This window comes from Heterocephalus glaber, unplaced genomic scaffold (genome assembly GCF_053883595.1).
Source record: "Heterocephalus glaber isolate CG9 unplaced genomic scaffold, H.glaber_assembly_v1.0 deba00001550, whole genome shotgun sequence".
NCBI lineage: Eukaryota > Metazoa > Chordata > Mammalia > Rodentia > Bathyergidae > Heterocephalus > Heterocephalus glaber.
In genome coordinates, this window is record NW_028258343.1 from 13,810,700 (window position 1) to 13,830,678 (window position 19,979).

General features: G+C 42.6%; 1 protein-coding gene across 10 annotated transcripts in view; it reads right to left on the reverse strand.

Moving 5' to 3' along the window:
- Positions 1–19,979, reverse strand: part of Akap7 (A-kinase anchoring protein 7) — a 163,679-nt gene that overhangs the window by 26,845 nt on the left and 116,855 nt on the right. For 2 of the 10 annotated variants that reach the window (XM_087190126.1, XM_087190123.1), the window contains one exon: positions 1,226–1,294. The exons of 6 other annotated variants lie outside the window; for them this stretch is intronic. In XM_087190126.1, coding sequence (XP_087046252.1) covers positions 1,226–1,294 — 69 coding nt within the window. Of the gene's footprint in view, positions 1–1,225; positions 1,295–3,604; positions 3,814–19,979 lie in introns of those variants that run through there. 2 more of the 10 variants (XM_004845988.4, XM_004845989.4) reach the window with 2 other exon arrangements.

The window sequence follows — 19,979 nt, forward strand, 5'->3', positions numbered from 1 at the left end:
TCAACTTATATATTAATGTAATACCACCAAATTCCAAACCACCAGATATTACCTGAAGATTTGGTTCATATTTACAAAATTAATACTATAAGTGGTCCTGATAAAAAATCTCACTCACAAGGACTTAATCAAAACATTTTTCATGTCTAAAAATGTGTCTTGTTAAAAAAATTACCCTAATATTTTATTTTCAGCATCACAGAGCACCACAGAGAGGGGCCACCCAGGCCGAGTGTCCCATTTGGGGATGACCCCTTCCCCTTCCAGCACCCCAGGAGTGAGTGGCTTCCCTGTACTACACCTGGACACATCTGGGACCAGAGACCAAACAGCTCATGAGCCGGTTCCATTCATCTCTGCACATTCTTCCACTTTCTTCTATATTAAACCAAAGTGCTTCCAAATGCAAAAATACGCAATAGGAAAAGGGCAAGAAAAATGATTTCTAATTAGTTACAGAGGTGTTTGCTTAGTTACTAAGTTTTCATTTGAGGTTTACATGGTGATACAAACTACAGTGGCCAGTATGCCTGGGCAATGACTGTTCACAGGCATTGCCTTCAAGTAACTCACTAGGAGAAATCTGGTAATTCAAAGGAAAAAAAAAATCCTATAAAAGATTTCAGCATTGACTCCATGGAGGGCGAAGGGCATAGCTCTGTGGTAGAGTCCCTCCCTACCATGTACAATGCCCTGGATTCAATTTCCAACACTGCCAAAAAACAAAATGAAAACCACATTGCAGAATAGCTATATATTTGTTACTCCTACGATATCTACAGTTATTTTTAATGTTAAGAATGTTCCTGCAAAGGAATAGAGCCTAATCTTCCAAGAAACATGCATTTATTTTCAGCATATTCTACTTAGTGTGGTTAAAAACAAAAAGAGTAGTTTGGAAAAATGTTCAACTGCTTGGTTTTGACCAGAAAGGGCCTCTCTGCATCGTGCTCCCTTCTCTGATACATAAACCACGTGGAGCCCTGCTGGATGCCATGATTCACCCCACTATCAAGGTTTCCTGCTAAGCATTCAAGTGATTTTCCGAATGAATTTAGGCCCCTGAACAACTGGCTGATTAGAAAAATCATTCTGTTCCCTATCAAAAGATTAAAACAGTAACACTGATAATCGGTTAGAGTTCTTTCTAACCACCACCACCACCACCACCAAAGGCCAAAGCAGGGGCAAGCAGAGGGAGAGGCAGGGGTCATTGGACTCTTACCACTGGACCAGGTGGGGGTGTCCTTGCTGTATCTCTGGAGGACCACGGAGGACGATCTTTCCAACTCATCTGTGTTTTGAGAAGGACACCCACAAATTTAAACTTTCACTGAAAACCCACTGAGTTAGTTTGCTGAGCTCCCCGCTGGAGGAGTGCCCCAAGCCACTGCCCTCGGGGAGAGAATCACAAGAGAGCAGGTCTTTGCCAAGTCGCGTTCTGGCTCCTCATGGGCTCTCGCAGAGCATGTGACTCGGAGCAGGCCAATGAGGGGACCACACAGAGGGAACACAAAGATAACTAAGACCCAGAAGTGACTTACAAACCAGAAACAAGATCAGAACAGTCCTGGCCTCCTCCAAATGTCTCTTGTGGCTTCTCCGGCACATCACCAACACAACATATTGCCTGGACAGCTCCACTTATCAGGACGCTGAGCAATGAATTCTCTGCCACTTTCTAAAATGCCCCTACCCGAGTGCTGCTAGGCAGGTATTCCTAGCAGGATAGCAGTGCCTGGCACAGAACCTTCTCTTAGACCACCAGGTAGCAGAGCAATGAAAAGCACCAGGAGGCAGTTCTGAAATATGTGCACAGGTGTGTATGGGGTGTGTGAATGGAGTGTGGAGGTTAGAAGGAAAAAAACATTGAAATACTGACAGGAGCAAAGATAGAAGGTGGAATGAGGAGGAAGCAATGTGGAAACAGGGGGTGAATGGAAGAGGGGCACAAAGCACGGGTTCTTTCATCAGTACTGCTGCACTAGAACTTCACTTCAGACACCATGTCCTGCCTTCATCCTCTTCGTGAAAGTTTGGAATGTGAGAAAGGGAACCCAAAGAACAGAACTTCTCATCAATCAGTATTAGGAAGCACTGAGGGTAAAACACAAGATTTTGCTTTCAAACAGACCCAGGTAAGGAGAGAAAAGAGCAATTCCTCATTGCACTGAGATTGGACTTCCTCAGACACAGTCAAGAAAATTGCTGGCAGACAGAAGGCATGGAACAGAAGGAAAGCAAATGCTCCACAGGAAAACCTCGAGCAAAAGAACAGGAAGTAAAGTGGGTAAGGAAAGAATTCAGTGTCTTGCATCTGTGCATGCTAAGCATTTTTAGATAGGGTTGTCCTCCAAAAATGAAATCAATCCACCAAAATCTCCAGGATCTACAAATAAATCATTCTGACAATTAGCTGTAAAGATCTGGGTTGCCAAACCAACGCCAGTGCCTGTCGTTAGACAATGAGCAATGTAGCTGTGAGGTCATCTCAGGTTTGTCATGCACGGTAGAGTATCATTTTCACAAATAAAACCAAAGCACACTTTATTGGCTCTTGTTCACAATCACACATTCCAAAGTCTCCCAACGTTGATTCCAAAGCATTCCCAAAAGACTGACTATAAAGATTGACTTATTGCCCAAGTGAATAGGTACAGAATATACATTAATTTTAAAAAATCTATCCCTGGCCAATTTCCTAAGGAAAAAGCAGCAGGAAATACAAGTCAGATGTGGATCTTTGAGTGTGCGAACTAGACACCAAGAAATTCTACAGACCTATTTAAATTAGAATTAAGCACTGACATGACAGATCTATGGCTGCAGATTTAGCAAGTGTAACTGGAAACATTTTGTTTAAAAGGAAGTAAAAATTCCGCATTTAGGAGGAACTAATATAAGGCAAATGTTTTTCAGTACACAAATTAAAATGCCAGTAGCCTATTTAACAAAGCTGAAATGTAAGTGACGACAGCATAAGCCCATGATAAAAATTTTTCAATGCAAATATCACCACTTTTAAGTTCTGTGTTCCGAGCTGTAAGCAGATGTGGAATTTGCCTGACACTGAATTACAAATATTCAATGAGATTTCTGTCCATTTCAGGTGACCTTATAGTTACACCTGAATCCCTTCTGTGAAGAACAAAGCAGAGGACACGCGAAAATCACTGCAAATGTATAATATCCGTCATTTTGAAACCAGCTTTACCTCCCTGCATGCTGTGATTGAGTACTGCTTTGAAAATATGCCGGTTCCAGGGAAAAAATATGCAGTCTGGCTCGTCCAGTGTATCAAACTGAAGGCGGTGATTTAAAGAAACTCAGAACTAAACTCTGACTTTGGATCGTGGGAAGAAAATGGGCTGCAAGAATATCAGCCAAAGAAAATCAGCAATGAGTTTTCAGTATTTTGTACCGTTCACATATAGTTACTGTTGTTTCTGAGTTAATTCCTAACTAGACACCTGCCGTTAGAAAAGCACATTTAAAAATCACAGCCGATTACTCCGCTGTCTTTCTCATAAGAAAATCCAAAACTACCCCAGAAGGCAACCGCGCGCAATAGCCAAGCCCCTGGCACAGCACAAAGCGCACTCACAGATTTTTCCCTCCTCTCTGGTGAAAGGGAAGCAGCAAAGCTGGCCCATGGCCCCGCTGTCCTTCCCGGGGTTCCTCTCCGCGGCCACCCGAACAGCAGCACGGCAGCCGCCCCGCGCCCTGCGCGCACCCTGCCCGATCCAAGACCTCGGCGCGGCGGGGGCGGCGCAGAGAAAGGAGCCGAGCTCGCCGCGGAGCCGAGCAGGCTCCTCCTCCCGGCCGCCGCTGCTCGGGGCTGGCGCCGGGGAGGACGTGGCCATCTGCTGCCTAGTCCGCACACGACCACCAGCCGGCCCTGGAGAAGCGCCACGTGCTCGGGGCTGCCCACCTTCGAGTTCAGAAGGCAGAAGGAGCCCACGAGGAGTCCCTCCCCTAGCACAGAGGCAGCACCCGCAGGTGGAAATTCACACCAAGGGGAAGGTTTTCTGTCTGCCTTCTTTCACGCCCAGGAGTTTTTGTGCCTCGTGCGTGGGGAGGCCCACAGAAGCCTGCAAACCTCCCCGTGTGAAGCGCCATTAACGACCTGAGAAGCTTCACAACAGCCCTGATCCGCCCTTTGAAGTTAAGGAAACACCTGCCTCACGGCCACACCAATGCATTAATCGATACTCTGCATTTTGCAATTGTAGCACCAATATATCAATTGCCTCGGGAATTGCCCAACTCTAGAAGCACCACTGAGAAAAAGGCCAGGCACCGTTTTGAACGAAGCCACCAAGTGACAACAAATTTAGAGGCAGCAGAACTAATTTCAAAACACATTTTCAACTTCGTGACGTGGGGTCACGTGTGTTTAAAATCCGTTACCTCACATACAGAGAAGCCTTACTTTATGACCCTGTAGGAACGGAAAGAATGGAAAGAGTGCTCTTAGTGTCGGGAATTTCATCCAAATTCTTCCTGCATTCCTACTTCCTAGCTAGACGCACACAGGAGCTGGAAGGAGAGGTAAATAGAAGACGATGAAAATTTCAAATGGCCCTGAACGCAGTCATCTGCTTTTGCACCCACCCAAACAAAGGGAGTGCAGTTCGGAAAAAATAAAATCATCAGATTTACAAATTCAAGACGTTGCATTAAAAAAAACAAAAAAAAACCAGGCATGGTAGCACACGCCCATAATCCCAGCATTCTGAGAGGCTGAGGCAGGAGGATGGCAAGTTTGAGCCCTGCCTGGGCAACTTGGGGACTTAGCAAGATTCTGTCTCAAAAAAATCAGGATGGGGGCTGGTCTTTGAGGATGTAGCTCAGTGTGAAGGCCCAGGGTTGAATCCTTAGCACCTCAACACACACACAAACTCACCCATGCACGCATGGTGAAGAAGCTGGCAAGCACAGAATTTCCAGAAAGACAGGATTTTGATAATTACAGTTTGACAAACATATCAAAGAGCATTTTAGAGTGTGTTAAGTAATGTATTTCTGTGGATCACAAATACATTAATATATTCTTTAATTTTCCAAGATTAGAAACAGTTAAGATTTATGTAATAAAAAGCAAGTATTTGATTAAATGAAACTGGCAGGTCTAGCCACATGATTAAAACCAACATTTGAAATATTACACATCCTTAAACAGCTTTCCCCTTTTCACGCTATTTAAATGTAAATGTAAATATGATGATTATTTTGTTTTGATTTAAAGGGGGCATTCCACTCATTATACAAAGAATGTTTGAAAAATGTATGTAGGGCTGGGGATTTAGCTCAGTGGTTCCGCCGCCTGCCTTGCAAGTGCAAGGACCCAAGTTCGATTCCTGGTACCAAACAAAACAAAACAAGGGTTAAAAATTTATTTAGTTTTTATCTCTTGGTGGTACTAGGGATTGAACCCATGATCTTTGCACTGAACTACACCTGCAGCCCTTTTTATTTTTAATTTGAGACAGTCTCGCTAAGTTGCCCAAGTGGGACTCAAATATGCAATTCTCCTGCCTCCGCTTCCCAGCGTGCTGCGAGTACAGGAGTGCACCATCGTCCCCAGAAAGCGCTGTAGTTTTTAATTCAGATTCTATCATCAAAACCAGCTTTGTTTCTTCACAGCTTACTCCTGCAAATTAACCGCTGTTTTAAACTCTCCCATTATTCCCTCTCTAATTCAGCATCACATGAGTGAATGCAGGTGTACATTTTCAAATATAAGATTTTTATATAAATGTAAAACAGCCTTAAAAGCAATAATGTAAGCCTTGTTAATATTAGGACTAGAATGCAAAGAAATGGCCTGTAGTCCTAGGAAGGGTGAACTCCGAATCTAGAATGCACTCAGAAGGTGGAGAAGGGCCACAGAATGGCCCCAGGTGTGGCACTGCCACTAACCAGCGGGAACCCTGGACAAGCCTTCCACCCTCCTGACCCTGGTCTCTTTTGCACCACCCAGAAGAAGCCAGCTGGAATACTGAGACCCCTTCAGTCTAATATCACGTGATTCCCCGGTCAAAATAACAAAGGGAAGAACAGTTAACCACCAGTGCACAGCTGTCCCCAATCACTCTCTTTGTTACGAGAAACATTAGCAGTGATCGGTCTTCAGGGGGAAAATGAGTAACTCCTCCCATTTCCCAGGCCCACTCTGAAACATTTAAGATCAGAAAACCATGGGTCTGGATCCCAGACCTGTCCAGCGTCAACAGGTGTTGTGGATGAGTGAGTTCGGACAATAGAGCTGGATGGACCACACTCTGCCAGATTCGAGCCCGTTTATTGTAGCTGGCGGCCGAGGTGGGCTAGCACCCAGAAAGGTTCCTCAGCAATGGGAAACAGTTTGATTTCTCCTTTAAAATCATGCTTTCAGTTGGGGAGGGCTCAGGGAAGAGCAAGTGGAATCTTACAGAAGCAGAACCATGCCAGGTGAGTGGGGGGCACAAGGAAGTTTCACACACTAGGTGAGCTACAGAACATCCTGCAACTGCAGCGAGTCTACTGCCAAGCAGGATGTGGGGGTTTGGGGTGATTTGTTCGTGTGCAAGCACTTTGTTCAAGCACAGGTACAAAATGGCGTTGAGGCAGAAGATGGAGTCGGGTTGGCCATCACTCAGGTAAGATAAGAGCGAGCTCCTCGTGAGAGTTTAGAGATCTTCATTTGGGAACTAGGTCGTTCAGTATACAGTTTTGTTTTGTTGTGCAAAGCAGAGAGTATTTGGGGGAAGGGGAAGAAGAGAAGATTGTCTGGTGACCATATCGATGTGCAGCTCAGTCTTTTTAACACCTGGTAGCAAACTTGCCCCCTCCTCTGTCAATTCTCTGCCCTTTTTGCTGCCCTGAATTAATGTTTATTTGCAACAATCCTCCTGCCTCAGCCTCCCAAATGCTGGGATTACAGGTGTGCATCACCACACCTGGCTACTATCCTCGTTTTACAGATGTAAAAAGCTCAGCTTCTACAGATGTAAAGCTCAGAAAAGTAACTTGGGCAAAATCTTTCAGAAAGTATGCGGCAATAATGGGATTTGAGGGCCGGGGATTTAGCTCAGTGGTTTCGCCGCCTGCTTCGCAAGTGCAAGGACCCGAGTTCGATCCCCAGTACCAAAAAAAAAAAAAAAAATGGGATTTGAACTTGATTTGTCTGGTTCTACAAACATTAAGCATCTGACCCAGAATTCTGTACACAAAATTAGTGTGTGGTTTCAGATATTCATAAAATAGTATACTATACTTTCAAAATAATGTGCAAAAAATATTATTAAACCAGGATCTATAGTAATATCTTTGAAACCTTGCCTTCGTGGCTCATGTTTTGCCACTAGATTCCTTTATTAACACTGCTACAGTAATAAAATCCTACTTTAAAGCAAAAAACTTAGAAAATGATTCCTGTTGGGGACAGGGCCCCATGCTGCTGTCACCCCCAGAGAGATGACTCGATGTAGAGCCCAGAGACGCAGAAGGGCCCAAAAGCCTCCATCCTCCAGGAAAATGAGCACCTTGGACCACTCAGCGATACCTGAGGACATTCACAGAGTTTTACGAGGGGTTAACTCACTCTTCTCAGAAATACGTGGACCCCTACTACAGCTAGAAAATTTCTGAAAGGTCAGCCTCAGCAAGGAAAAATACGATGTGGGGGCATGTTCATAAATTTAAAGTCATAACCAAAGCATGCTTTCTTTCCTTACAGGCCTGGCCACAGAAAAATCATGGTTAGGCCAGTTGCGTATGTCTACTGTAGTATTTTGGATTTTTCTTATAACAGTGAAACTGAGAACCACAGAGGGGTGGCAGCTGCCTGTCTCCACAGACTCAGATATCAGCTCTGATTATTATCGCTAAGGGAAAAAGATAATTCTTAACTGTGGCCAAAAATTTCGTTCTCTGTGTGACTGGTTGCATCTTTCTCTGGATTATCTATAAATGACTACAGTACATATATATTTGGATTTCTGAGCAACCTCATTAAAAGAACATTTGGATCTCTAAGCAATCTTGCAGAAAATCTGGCTCAAAATAAAGATTCAATGTTGCTGTAGGACTGCAACTCTGTAAAACTGTACCAACTACCAATCCTGTGGAGCCTCCAGCTCAGTCATTAAAGGAAATCTGGGTTTGACAATTTGTGGAAATGAAAAATGAAAAAGTAAATGTCCTTTTATTCAAAAGAGTGGAGAGAAAAGAGGGCACTGAATCATGAACTGTGGAGACAGATAAGACCTGCTTTCCTTCTCCAAATTCTGGAGCCAGGCAGACATGCCTGCATGCTTCCAAAGACTTCGTATACACCAGGTAACACACTTAAAGACACGATTATGCCACAAATGTCACAGTTTCGGTGGAAATACGAACACCAGAAGTGACTGATAATTTAAGGAAACATCACTCATGGAACCTGAGATGCCAGAAGATGAGAAGTTATTCTGGACCTAAGGAGCTCGGGTGGACAGATTTGATATTGTATTTTGTTTCTCTATGTTCTTGTAAAAAAAAATTCAACTCTCAATAATTAATCTACAAGAAGCATGTGTCTGTTCCCTAGAGGCAAAGATGGTCCACAGCCACTGCTGCACACTGGTAGTCCTTTTGTAGCCAAAGGGCAAGGATCTGAAACTACAGCATTAAATATTGATATTTGGAAGCTGTTCTTGCAGGGTCTATTTGTAAAGGGAAGAGGCTGGAAACTATAACTAAAGATCCTCAGGGATTATCTACATATCCCACTGTTAAAAGTCCTGTTCTTATATTCCTGGGTAAAGAATCTCTGAATTTGGGAGTCAAGCTTTATTGCTTTTGTTTTTAATCATTGCTCTGATGTTAGTCATATTTCCAATGGACTGTTTACTTCTCTTTCCAGTGCTTTTGTTCCTAATACTAAAAGTGACAGGTATTTGTATTTGTGATAGCCATACAGTATACAATTTTAGTAGTGAACTAGAAAAAATATATATATCTTCCTATAAAACACAAAGAAGAAAAACATAATATACCATATGCACCATAGATGCATTTTGGAAAGGGGAAGAAATAAGTAGATAACTAGGGCTACAAAAGAAATCTTCAATCTTTATCAATCCATGGCAGCCATCCTGAAATCCCTACTGCTCTATCTCCATTTACTGCCACTTTTCAGATGCCTCCTCCGGGTCACTACTCAGTCAGTTCTCCTTTGTGTGTGTGGCCCAACTTGACACAATGTGTGTAGTAAAAGTCTTTTCCTCAGACCAGAAATAAATGAGGCCAGAGAAGCAATTTCTCCACCGAGAAGACAGACAGCAGAGGAGCCCTTGAGGGAGGGAGGCTGACGAGAGGCTGACAGGTTACAGCGTGAACGTGGCCATACTGCATCTACAGCAGACTATTTACCAACTGCTTTGGAGCCGCTGTGTATTGAACATGTGCTCCGTGCTTCTATGATCATCCCACAAGCTCTTGAGGTGAAGTCAACTCTTGAGTCAAGAAGCGTGCTACAGCAGGTAGAGAAGCAAAGCTAAAGGGCTGCGGGGACATCCAGGGCAGCAATGAACACGCGGGAACAAGGGAAATCAGCGCACTCATAGTGGGAAACCCCACTGGGCAGCTTTATTAAGGCCTGGTGGTAAAGGGAGAGTTCACCCCTGCCTTCCACCACCTGCGCTTTCCAGGTATTGCCAATGAAGTCACAAAAACCGACCTAAGTTACCCAGTCAAGAACAAGTTAAATGTCTGGATGTTAAAACCTTATTTTGAAAAATGGAAGAAAAGAAAGGAAAGCACAAAGCACATTGCATCTGCCGGCTGGGATTTCCACTCAGATACAGCCGCTTCCTTGCTCAGCTGCCTGCAATCCCTTTATGAGCGGAAAGCAGCTCCCTTCACAGAAAGAAACGAGTAGATCTCAGAGATGTCAACAGCACCCAAGGAGTTGATTTTATTTAAAATTTAACAATGCAAACAACTCAAAATTTGGTTCCATAATCTGATTTATCGGGAGCTTTTCACAGACCCTCATTAATCCTAACACAAAGTACCCTCCATCTATATTTAGCTCTGAAAGTGGTTCATGCCTGACCTTGGGCCAGACAACTGTCAGTTACATTTCCTGGTACGTCAGCTTCAAATAAAAGTGCTCCACCAGCTCAATATATTATTGGTAAAGTTTTTCCCTAATAACATTTAAAGGTATAAGAAAGAATAAAGGTAAATCCTCAAGAAAATGAAGATAAAATTCATTTATACTGGACAAAATGCCATTAAATCAGGACTGTCTTTTGGCAAGGCCCAGTGACGGTCATGGTCCACCTTGGCCCGAGCTGAAATGCATCGGATACAATGACAGTGTGTGTTCGTTCTGATCAGTCCCTTTGCAGATGGTGATTGTCAGAACTGCTGAGTAAATGCTCACGAGCTAAAACAGAGTTCATTTTCTGTTAATACACGTCTTCACTCACAAGTGAAATGTTCTCAATTGTTTGCGTTCAGCTGCAGATAACAAAAAAATGCTTGATTTAAGAAAACGTAAATGTTAGGCCTGGGAATGGAGCTCAGTGGCACAGCACTTGCCTGTCGGGTACAAGGGCCTGGCTTCCATCCTCAGAATGGGGGAGCAGACAGGGGAAGAGGAGGAAGAAGTAAAAAGGAAATGTCATTATTTCTTTTAATCTATCTGAGTGTCACGCTAGGGTTAATTCATTCAGTGGCTTAATGAGATCATCAGCATTCATCTCTGTAGTGTCCCTACTCACCCTGTAAGCTTGTGTAGCCTTAGTGTCCCCATGGTCACAATGCAGACTCAGGGAGCACAGGGATACCCAATCATTTCCAGCTAAATATACACCATCCTCTTTCCTTTAAATCTCTTATTAGCAAAAAAAAAAAAAAAAAAAAGTTCTCCAGCAGACTTCTCAAGTATCAGATTGAGTCGCATCCCTTGTCACCTGCCGGAAGAAGGGAACCAGGTGGCCGAAGGGTGGAAGCCACGCCCTGGCACTCCCAGGCCAGCACATCACAGTGGAGGAGAAAGTGAGAGATTGGTCTCGGGACAGGCAAACCACCCGTGCCTTTGTACTTACCTTTTCCTAGAAAATGTGGTCTCTACTTTATGGTCAGTTAAACTTTGAAATGATTGCAAAGGTCTGCTGTGACCAGCATGTAATGTGTCCCCCAAAGGTTCCTGTTTCAGAGGCGTGGTCCCAAGCATGGGAGTAGCAGCACCTTTCAGAGGTGGGCACAGCGCAAGGTAACTAGGACACGGGAGCATCACCCTCAAGAGGGATTAACATGGGATTCCCAGAGCAGGTGAGTTCCCAGCAGAGTGAGTTGCTATAAAGAGCAGGTCTGAACCTCTCTGGCTTCCTCTCCTACACGTGCAAACCCCTGCCAGCATGCGATCCACCACACAAGGATGCAGCCAGCAGCCCCCTCAGAGGTAAACAGATGGGGCCACTCGATCGCAGACTGTCAGCCTCCAAATCTATGAGCTAAACGACCCTCTTTCCCTTATAAAGTACCCAGCTTCAGGTATTGTTATTGCAACGGAAAATGGACCACTAAAGGATCTATAAACAATTGCATATAGCAAAAAAAAAGCGCCCAAAAGTAAATCACTGAAAAAGTGTCAAAAGTGTCATGTTAATAAAAACTATTTTAAACTATCATATGTGAATAAATGTATGCCACGTTTATACACTAAATTCTTGCTAAAATTCATGGTTGGAGAGCAAATAGCCAAACTGTGAACTTTCTCTAAACCTTAGTAGGCATGTTAGTCAGCCTTCCATCGCTGTGACAAAATATCTGACATATATAAACTTAAAAAGAGGAAAAACTGATTTTGCCTCATGGTTTCACAGGCTTCAGTCCATAGTCAACTGGCTCCATTGCTTTTAGTCCTGAGGCAGAAACATCATGGCAGAAAGGCATGGCAGAGGAAAATGCTCACCAGGAAGCACACAGAGAGGGAAGGAGCTGAAGAGGAAGGGACCAGGGGATAGGTTAGACCCCAGGTCACATCCCGATGCTCCACTCTCTTCAACTGGGACCCACTGCCTGTTTCCAATACCTCCCAATGATGCCATCAAATTATGATCTCGTGAGTGGATGATCTGCTGATGAAGTTAAAGCCCTAATGGGCAAATCACTTCTCTACACCCCACCTCTGAACTCGCAGTGCTCAATACACAAGTCTTTGGGGGACAAAGTATGAAATCTGTGATGTTCAAATGCAGTTTCCTTCACTCGAACATCACCTTAGTCAACTGAAGATCAAATGGAACTTTAAGTAATGAGTGGACAAACTCATCTTCTTTCAGTTCACTAGCTAGTTTTTTTTTTGCATTTTATATAAAACACACTAAAGTTAGATAAAATATCAAAGAATCTTCATGGGTTAATAAAAAAAGGGAAAGAAGCTCAATTTTTATTTTGTAACAGGAAATAAAGGCCCTTTGTGTTTCCTTAACCTTCACTATTCCCCTTTCTGGCAGCACAGGTTTCTCTGCAGGAGACAGAAGACACACCTATGAATAGTGGAGGGGCTTTTATTTTATTGCTATTTCTGTCTCATAGACAAAACAAGAGACAGATTTGTCACGTTTATTTAAATATTTTTCTCTCTCCTAGCCTCCACGTAGGTTTCCACCCTTGCTGTACCGTCTTTATCTTAGGTAAGGAGCTGCAAAGAGAGCTTCCCAGCTATTTCTCTCGCTCGTAGCTTGAACTATTAATGCCACTAAGCCCCACACCTGTCTCTGGGAGACGGCATCTCTGTCCTACACTTCTCCCTTCCGCATGCAGCTTGCTTGGGTGACAGGTGCTTCATATGCTCAAAACCAAACTCCTGGGCCGGGGATTTAGCTCAGTGGTTCCACTGCCTGCCTTGCAAGTGTAAGGACCTGAGTTCGATCCCCAGTACCAAAAAACAAACAACAAACAAACCAAACTCCTCATCTCTATCACCCAAACCTGCTTTCTCTCGTATTTTCTGCATTGGCACGGGCCGTGAGTGTGTACCGTGCTGTTTAAATTCCAAACCTGGGAACCATCAGGGACGTCACCCTGTCTTTCACAATCCACTCAGAACTTGAAATGAGGGATTCTCCCACCTACCAGGTCTGCAGTGTTCATGTCCTTCTGCACCTTCACTGCAAATGCCACGTTTGGGCAACTATGAGCTGCCAGGCTAACACGGTGGCCTGCTTACTGCTCCTCCTTACTGCTCTCAATGATTCGGTCTCCTCCTGCCCCTCCACAATCTTGCTTTGTTTTTTTACTGGTAGAATGACTTGTCTTTTTTAAATAGTTATTTTATTTTTATTAACAGGTATTAGTTGCACATATTGATGGGGTTCCATGTGACATTTCCACATCCAATCCTCCTCTGATAAAATCCAACCACTGGCTCCCACAAAATAAGACCTGGAAAAGTTATTCATTACACAGGGAACTACTTGCACCTCCCCGCACCGACTCCTCGAGGCAGCTTCTCCTGCAGCTTCCTGGGCCTGGAAAACACCTCCCTCTGTCTCGCCTCCCTCTCAGCACTCTCATTTTTAGCTCAAGACTTTCCCCTTCTGAGCAGCCTTTCCTATAATCCCAGCCAGAATGCGAAGCACCCTCACTTGGTGCCCACTAACTTCATTTCCTCTTTATGGGTCTAAATTCTGAGTGTTTGCATGACTTCCCACTAGAAAGCAAACCCTTTGAGAGTATGATTCTCTCAAGAAGTACTAGATGTGCTAGAAGCCATTTTAAAGTAAAAAGGTCTTTGTGTGCCCAAGAGTTGGCAACTTTCATCTTTCTGGAAGGAGTTACAGTGAGTGCTAAGGCAGCCGGGACCAACGCATCCTAAAATCTTTCTGCAACGATGACCAAGAGCCATTTACTTACAACACACTTCACCTCCCCGCGTCCTATTTTATGGGTAACAATATACTAAAGAGAAAAACATGGTGGAATTGGATTTTTACAAAGAGCTGGAGAATGTGAATTTCATTACTTCTCTTGCAACTAATTGGAGATGCAATAATAAAGCCTAGCACTGGCAAAAACAATCCAACAAAATGGAAAATTCTAATGATAAAAGAAATTTCACGAGGCTATTCAGACCTCCAGATGTGACTTCATAAATGGTACTCTCTTCAAAGAAGGCCAGTATAGACATTTCACAAATTCCTAACACCCCATCCCAGAGCCTTAACACTCCATGAGAGACCAAAGTCTTTCCTAATGCCTAACTGATGTGTTCCTGGGAAAGGTTCAGGAGAAATCGAAGGTAATTTCCGCTCTTCTAACCCTTACCTAGGTCACTCTTGTGCCCCCCCCACACACTTGGTTATAATGCCAGCAATGGTGCCACGTGCCACGAGTGAGCACCAGGGCCACTGCTGAGAGCTGATGCTTGTGACCTCGCTCGCTCCTCCCAGGTGCCTCTGAGGCGAGGGCTCCTTACTCACATTTCATACACAGGAAGTGACTGGGTGGGGAGCGACAGTGACAACAGAGCAAGGCCTGGCTGACTCCAGGGAGCCCTGGGTCGAGGTGCTTCCTATCTGGTTTGCTCACTCTCTCTCCTTTCTCTCCCACACCCTCTCCTGCTCCTTCAGGAGCTACTGAAATGGAGAGGAACTCACTGAGCTTCATGAGTCTGTCTCCTGTGACTTCATTTCACTATTTTTAATAACAATACATTATACAGATTTGCCAACTTTATTTTTATGGCCAAAAAACTCCAACTTCTTAATCTTCACCTATATACATAAATTACATAAATATGTGTGTGCAAGATAAAATATGACATAAATAAAAGCACCTTATGTATGCATTTCTACTTTTTAAAAGCAGTGTTCATCACATACCAGTTTAAGGAAAGTTCTACGAATAATGCAAATCCTTACTAACATAAGGCGGGTGTTCTAAACAATTTCTTGCTTAGGAAAGTAAGAATATTTTTGTAATAAGTATTCCAATAGGATTACTATTGTTTTTGTTATTGATAACTAAAGTTTTTATAACCTTAGACATCAGGTACTATTAAGCACTTTTAAAATATTAATAAATATTAAGTAGGGTGGTGAAAAATTTATTCAGAGGTTATTAGGTAATTTGACAGGGTTTTAACCACAACTACTGGGTCTCCTAATGCTACTTTTTCTTAATGGTTTGTTTGACCACAGACTCTGCACACTAGGAGTTTCATTCACACAATTTAATTTTCTTTTCCTTGGAGTTCAATTTACCTTCACATCATCAAAAATGCACTTAAAATTGAAGGTTCTACAAAGAACTCATAAAATAATCTATTAGTGCATCATTCTAGCATGCTGCTTAATTCCCCAGAAAGTTAAAATTAGCACTTAGCATTGCCCCTTTACTATTCAGGGTTACTCAGGTGTCTAATAAATCATAAGGTTTGAAACCAGCTCAGGGCATGGGGGGGTTCAAAATAGCCTGAACCACAGCTGCCACTTTGGGTCCGCATCCAGATTGATAGCCAATGCACCAGTGAAAATACAGTGAGCTGTCGCGAAGATGAATGTTCCCAGTCTTCTCCTGAGGTTTCTTCTCAAGCAGATGTAAGGAAATGACCCGAGAGCACCCATCACCAGGTGCTTTGTGTTTTTATTAGGGGCATGTAACAATGGAAGTTCAGGTCTTTTCTTTCTAGAAGACACATTTCATCCAAAAAGGAACATACAGAACAACTGGATTACAAAAAGGAACAAGATTGGCATTTAAGATATAGTATTTAACAAATTGAAAGTTCTACTTTTCAAGACCACTATACTTTCTAGATAAGACACCTTAAGTCCTAGGATTGTCTTTGTTTCCTTCTTCTAGCGTATCATAGTAACTAACAGATCTCGCTTTTACACTTACACCACGGATGTGATGGATGACATGGTCACTCCATTTCTGAGTCATAAAGGAAGTAATGAAACACCCTGTACTCGGATCTTATTCAACTATTTGATAATTCTGACCAAAGAAAATTTCCAACTGCTAAAATTTTCCACTAAACAAAAAAGGTATGCAGTTCCTCCAGCAGATAAACTGTTTTTTCCTGCTCCCTCTTCTAACAGAATGGAAATAGAGCTACTTTAATCAGTGTAAGCAGAGATGAAATTTTATTAATCATCTCCCTGTCAGCCTGTGCAAAAGAGACAAGACAAAATTTTGGTCCTACCCACCACAAAAGAGACATTCCTGTATTACACAGTATCAGTTTCCCATTACAATGGTTTTAAATGAGTTATTTCAGTCTAGGGTATTTTTGTACTATTATATTTTTATCAGAGTTCTCAAATGGAAATCAAAGGAGGAAGAATAAAATTGCGATATATTGCACACAAAGATAGCTAAGTGGCCATCAAAATTAATTTATTGGAAAAATATGTTGGAAATATTGATTAAAGTTAAATTAAGAGAGTAATCTGAAGATTGTATTTTTCCTGGTTTACTTGGACCCATGACCTAAAACAGAAAACTTAAAATGTTTGATTTGGGACGTCTTTATTCTGTTAAAATTTGTTCTTCTTGTCATCCAAGAACTTCGGTTTATGTGGGTTATATTTATAATTATTTAGAAACTTCAGATAATTGTGGATATTGTTTGATATTATACGAAAACTCAACAAGTTGTAATTTCTTCCAGGTTAGCTGCCACGTAAAATCTTAAAGCCTCTGAATGAATCTTCATCCTCTTTACATTCAGATCATTTTATCCATCTTGAACTTTTCTTTAAAATTAGGATATGTTTGCAGTACATACTGATTACATCTACTATGGGAAGTTGGTAGATGTACATACCACATCTTAACTCTCTTTTCATCCCCTCATTCCATTGCTAGATCCTTTTCCCATTTGCAAAAGATCTATCTCCCTGTTTCCTATTATTTGTCTTTTATTTTGCTCTTTAAATTCTTTATACCCTGAGTTTCTCATATAAGAGAAATCATGAGATATTTGAGCCTGTGCACCTGATTTATTTTACTTAACATTATGGTCTTAAGGTGCATCCATTTCCCTACAAATGACTCACAGATATCCTTCTTTATGGCACAATTGTGTATACCACGATTTCTTGAACTTTGATGTCTCTTTGCTTCATGTGTGACTCTGTAGCATGCATCAGTCATTTGAAAAATACTGATGCACTGAGTTATGGAGATCTCCCAAATTTTGACACAGTGTCATTATACAACATCAAAGAATGTGTTCACTAATATCACCCATCTCACAAGAAAACTTTAAGTACAGATTTGCAAGGGGAAGGAATAAACTTCAGGGGGAAAGGGATATTTAGTGTCCTGATAGTCGTGATGTTTTCATAGGTACACACAGATGTAAAGACCCAATAAGTTCTACACTTGAAACATGTGCAAGTTTGCATATGAGTTATACCTCTCAATAAAAATAATTTTAATTTTATCACAAGAGCGTGTGAAGATAAAAAACGAACTGCGTAACAGTGGAACTCACTATTCCCCTCTGTGATCGCTTCCTTTGTGTATACACTTTCCTATGATAAAAAATAGAGAAAAGTCTTTCAGTTTTAGGAAGCTTTAGGGCCCATGGTAATAGACTTAAGATTTCCAAATTCTTGTCTTTGCTTGAAAGCTTGAGCTTTATCATTAGCAGTCAGTGATGTCAATACATTAATTAATGTGACAGGTTCACTTATTTTCAAGAAAATGCATATTAATACTCAAGTCTGAAAAATGATAGTTTGTCAATTGTTCTTCATTTCTAAAATGCTGTTTCAAGAGATAACATGGCTACTTTAGCTGGCAACTTAAGCAATCACTGCACACTTCTCTTGAGATCAACCTCCTTCTCAATGTGCAGCACAAAATGCTTTACACAATCTTCCCATTTTTGTTACACAGAGTAATAAAAGACATAAACCTAAAGTATATTTTTAAAGAAGTTAAGACCCAATGAAAGTGTAGCCTTGTGAACTATGAGAATAGTAAGTCATTCATAAGGTAAGCACAGTGATACACCTTTTCTAGTCCAAAACGTAAGTGAAAAAGTATTCAAACACATATCTATGACCAATACCCCTTTCTCTCAAGTGGACTTTCAAGTAGCATATGGCCTTCAAGCAATACAGATATTTGCAAGCTGAACATTGTCTTATTAATCATTTTATCAGACAAAGGTCTAGAAAGCTCAGAGACTTTGGTGCTGGCCATGCCTTCCATCCCATGGGGAGGTGGGGTGCTGATTTCCTTCTCCTTCCACCCCTGCCTTCCTGCTCCACCACCCAGTGGGCCAACTGCACCAACAGCACTGCACTACCCTCCCAGGGAAGATCCCTAGGCCCACACACTGCAACCAGGCACGACACACAAGTGGGCAACTTGATGCCTGCCAAGCTCTGCCCTGGACTCTAGGGTGAGGGACGCCAAAGGGTAGAGCACCAACCTCCAACCTGAGGCCCCTCATTCAGAAATGACCCAGTTACAATGCAAAGAGTCCTCTCCTTATGGCTGAAACCACCACCCAGGGATGAGTACTAGAAATACCTGGGTGAACCACAACAAGCTTTTTAAGACAAATAGGATAGGTCTAAAATGTCCAGATCTCTTGAAGGTGTCTCTCACTTAGGAGAGCTATCCGTATGCAACTAATTCATCAACTCAGCTCCCTCAGAGTTCTCTGTAGTGTTTCAGTCTGTGAGGTCGAAGACTGGTGTACTGTTATGTAATCTCACTGGAACTGGATACAGACTGAATAAAATACATGCAGTTCCTGACCTGTAATGGTTCAACTTACAATGGGCTAGCATAGACACTCTTTCATAATGCTGGGCCACCCCAAGGGGAAACAACTCGTACTCCACACACAGGACTGCGCTATAAGTGCTTTTTGGACACTCAAGAAATTATGTGAGATATTCAACACTGTATTACAAAATAGATTTTGTAGGGTGATTTTGCTCAACTCTAGGCTAAAGTGCATGTTGCAGGGGGGCCAGGGTGAATAACGATGCTCCCTGGGTTAGGTATATTAAACGTGTCTTCTACTCATGATAGTTTCAACCTACTATGTGTCCAGCAGATGCCACCCCATCATAAGACAAGGACCACAGCAGCGATGACTCTGACTTACCTGTGACACATGTCCTATTCTATCAGCAGCTCTGTAACCTCCTCACTGCCTCCTCTGCTACAGGCAGAACTAAAGCATGTCTTATCTTTACAATATGGTCCTGTCTTCTTGCACACTCACTTCATTTTAGCCCGTATCTATCTACTCAGTCTCCTCCAGTATACACCATCGCCTCAGTATGTGTAATGCTGTCCATCTCTCTGCCAGCTGCTCATCAGTGCAACCTAGCAACCTCCCACTCTGCAGCTGCCTCAGCTGTCAAGGCTGTCAGTCCAATCAAGGGGTTTCCCATCACTATCATTTCCTCCAGCCTGCTTCCCTTCCACTGTAAACCATACCTGTTGGTCTAGCAAACCTCTCTGTACAGTCTGTTTCTCATACAATTCAGCTGAATCCTGCTACTCTCATCCCCATTCTACTAGGAGGGAAATCATAGGCTTCTACTGTGTCCACCAAAGCCCATATTGTTCTGGACAAGGCCTATTCCTCTATCTTTCTCCCTCTCCATTCTCAGGTGTCGTCTTAGCAGCCCAATGACTCTACAAGGACTCTGTCTTATTCTGCTCTGTATCCCATAATACCCAAGAGAGCAGTAGGCACATTGTACAAACTTGATAACATGCAGTAATGTTGAATAGTGAGTATTAAGCCAAAAACACTGGAGTTCACAGAAAATCATTCTCTTTCCACCTCTGCTTACAGTTATGAAAGAAACACACAGGTCTGCTATGGATGGATGGATGAATGGATGGATGGATGGATATTCCCCACTGCCTTGTGAATGGTACGTATGACAGCTAAAAGTAAATTTGTCTTGGAAGGACTAGATTGTTCATCCATCTTACCAAGGGTCCCT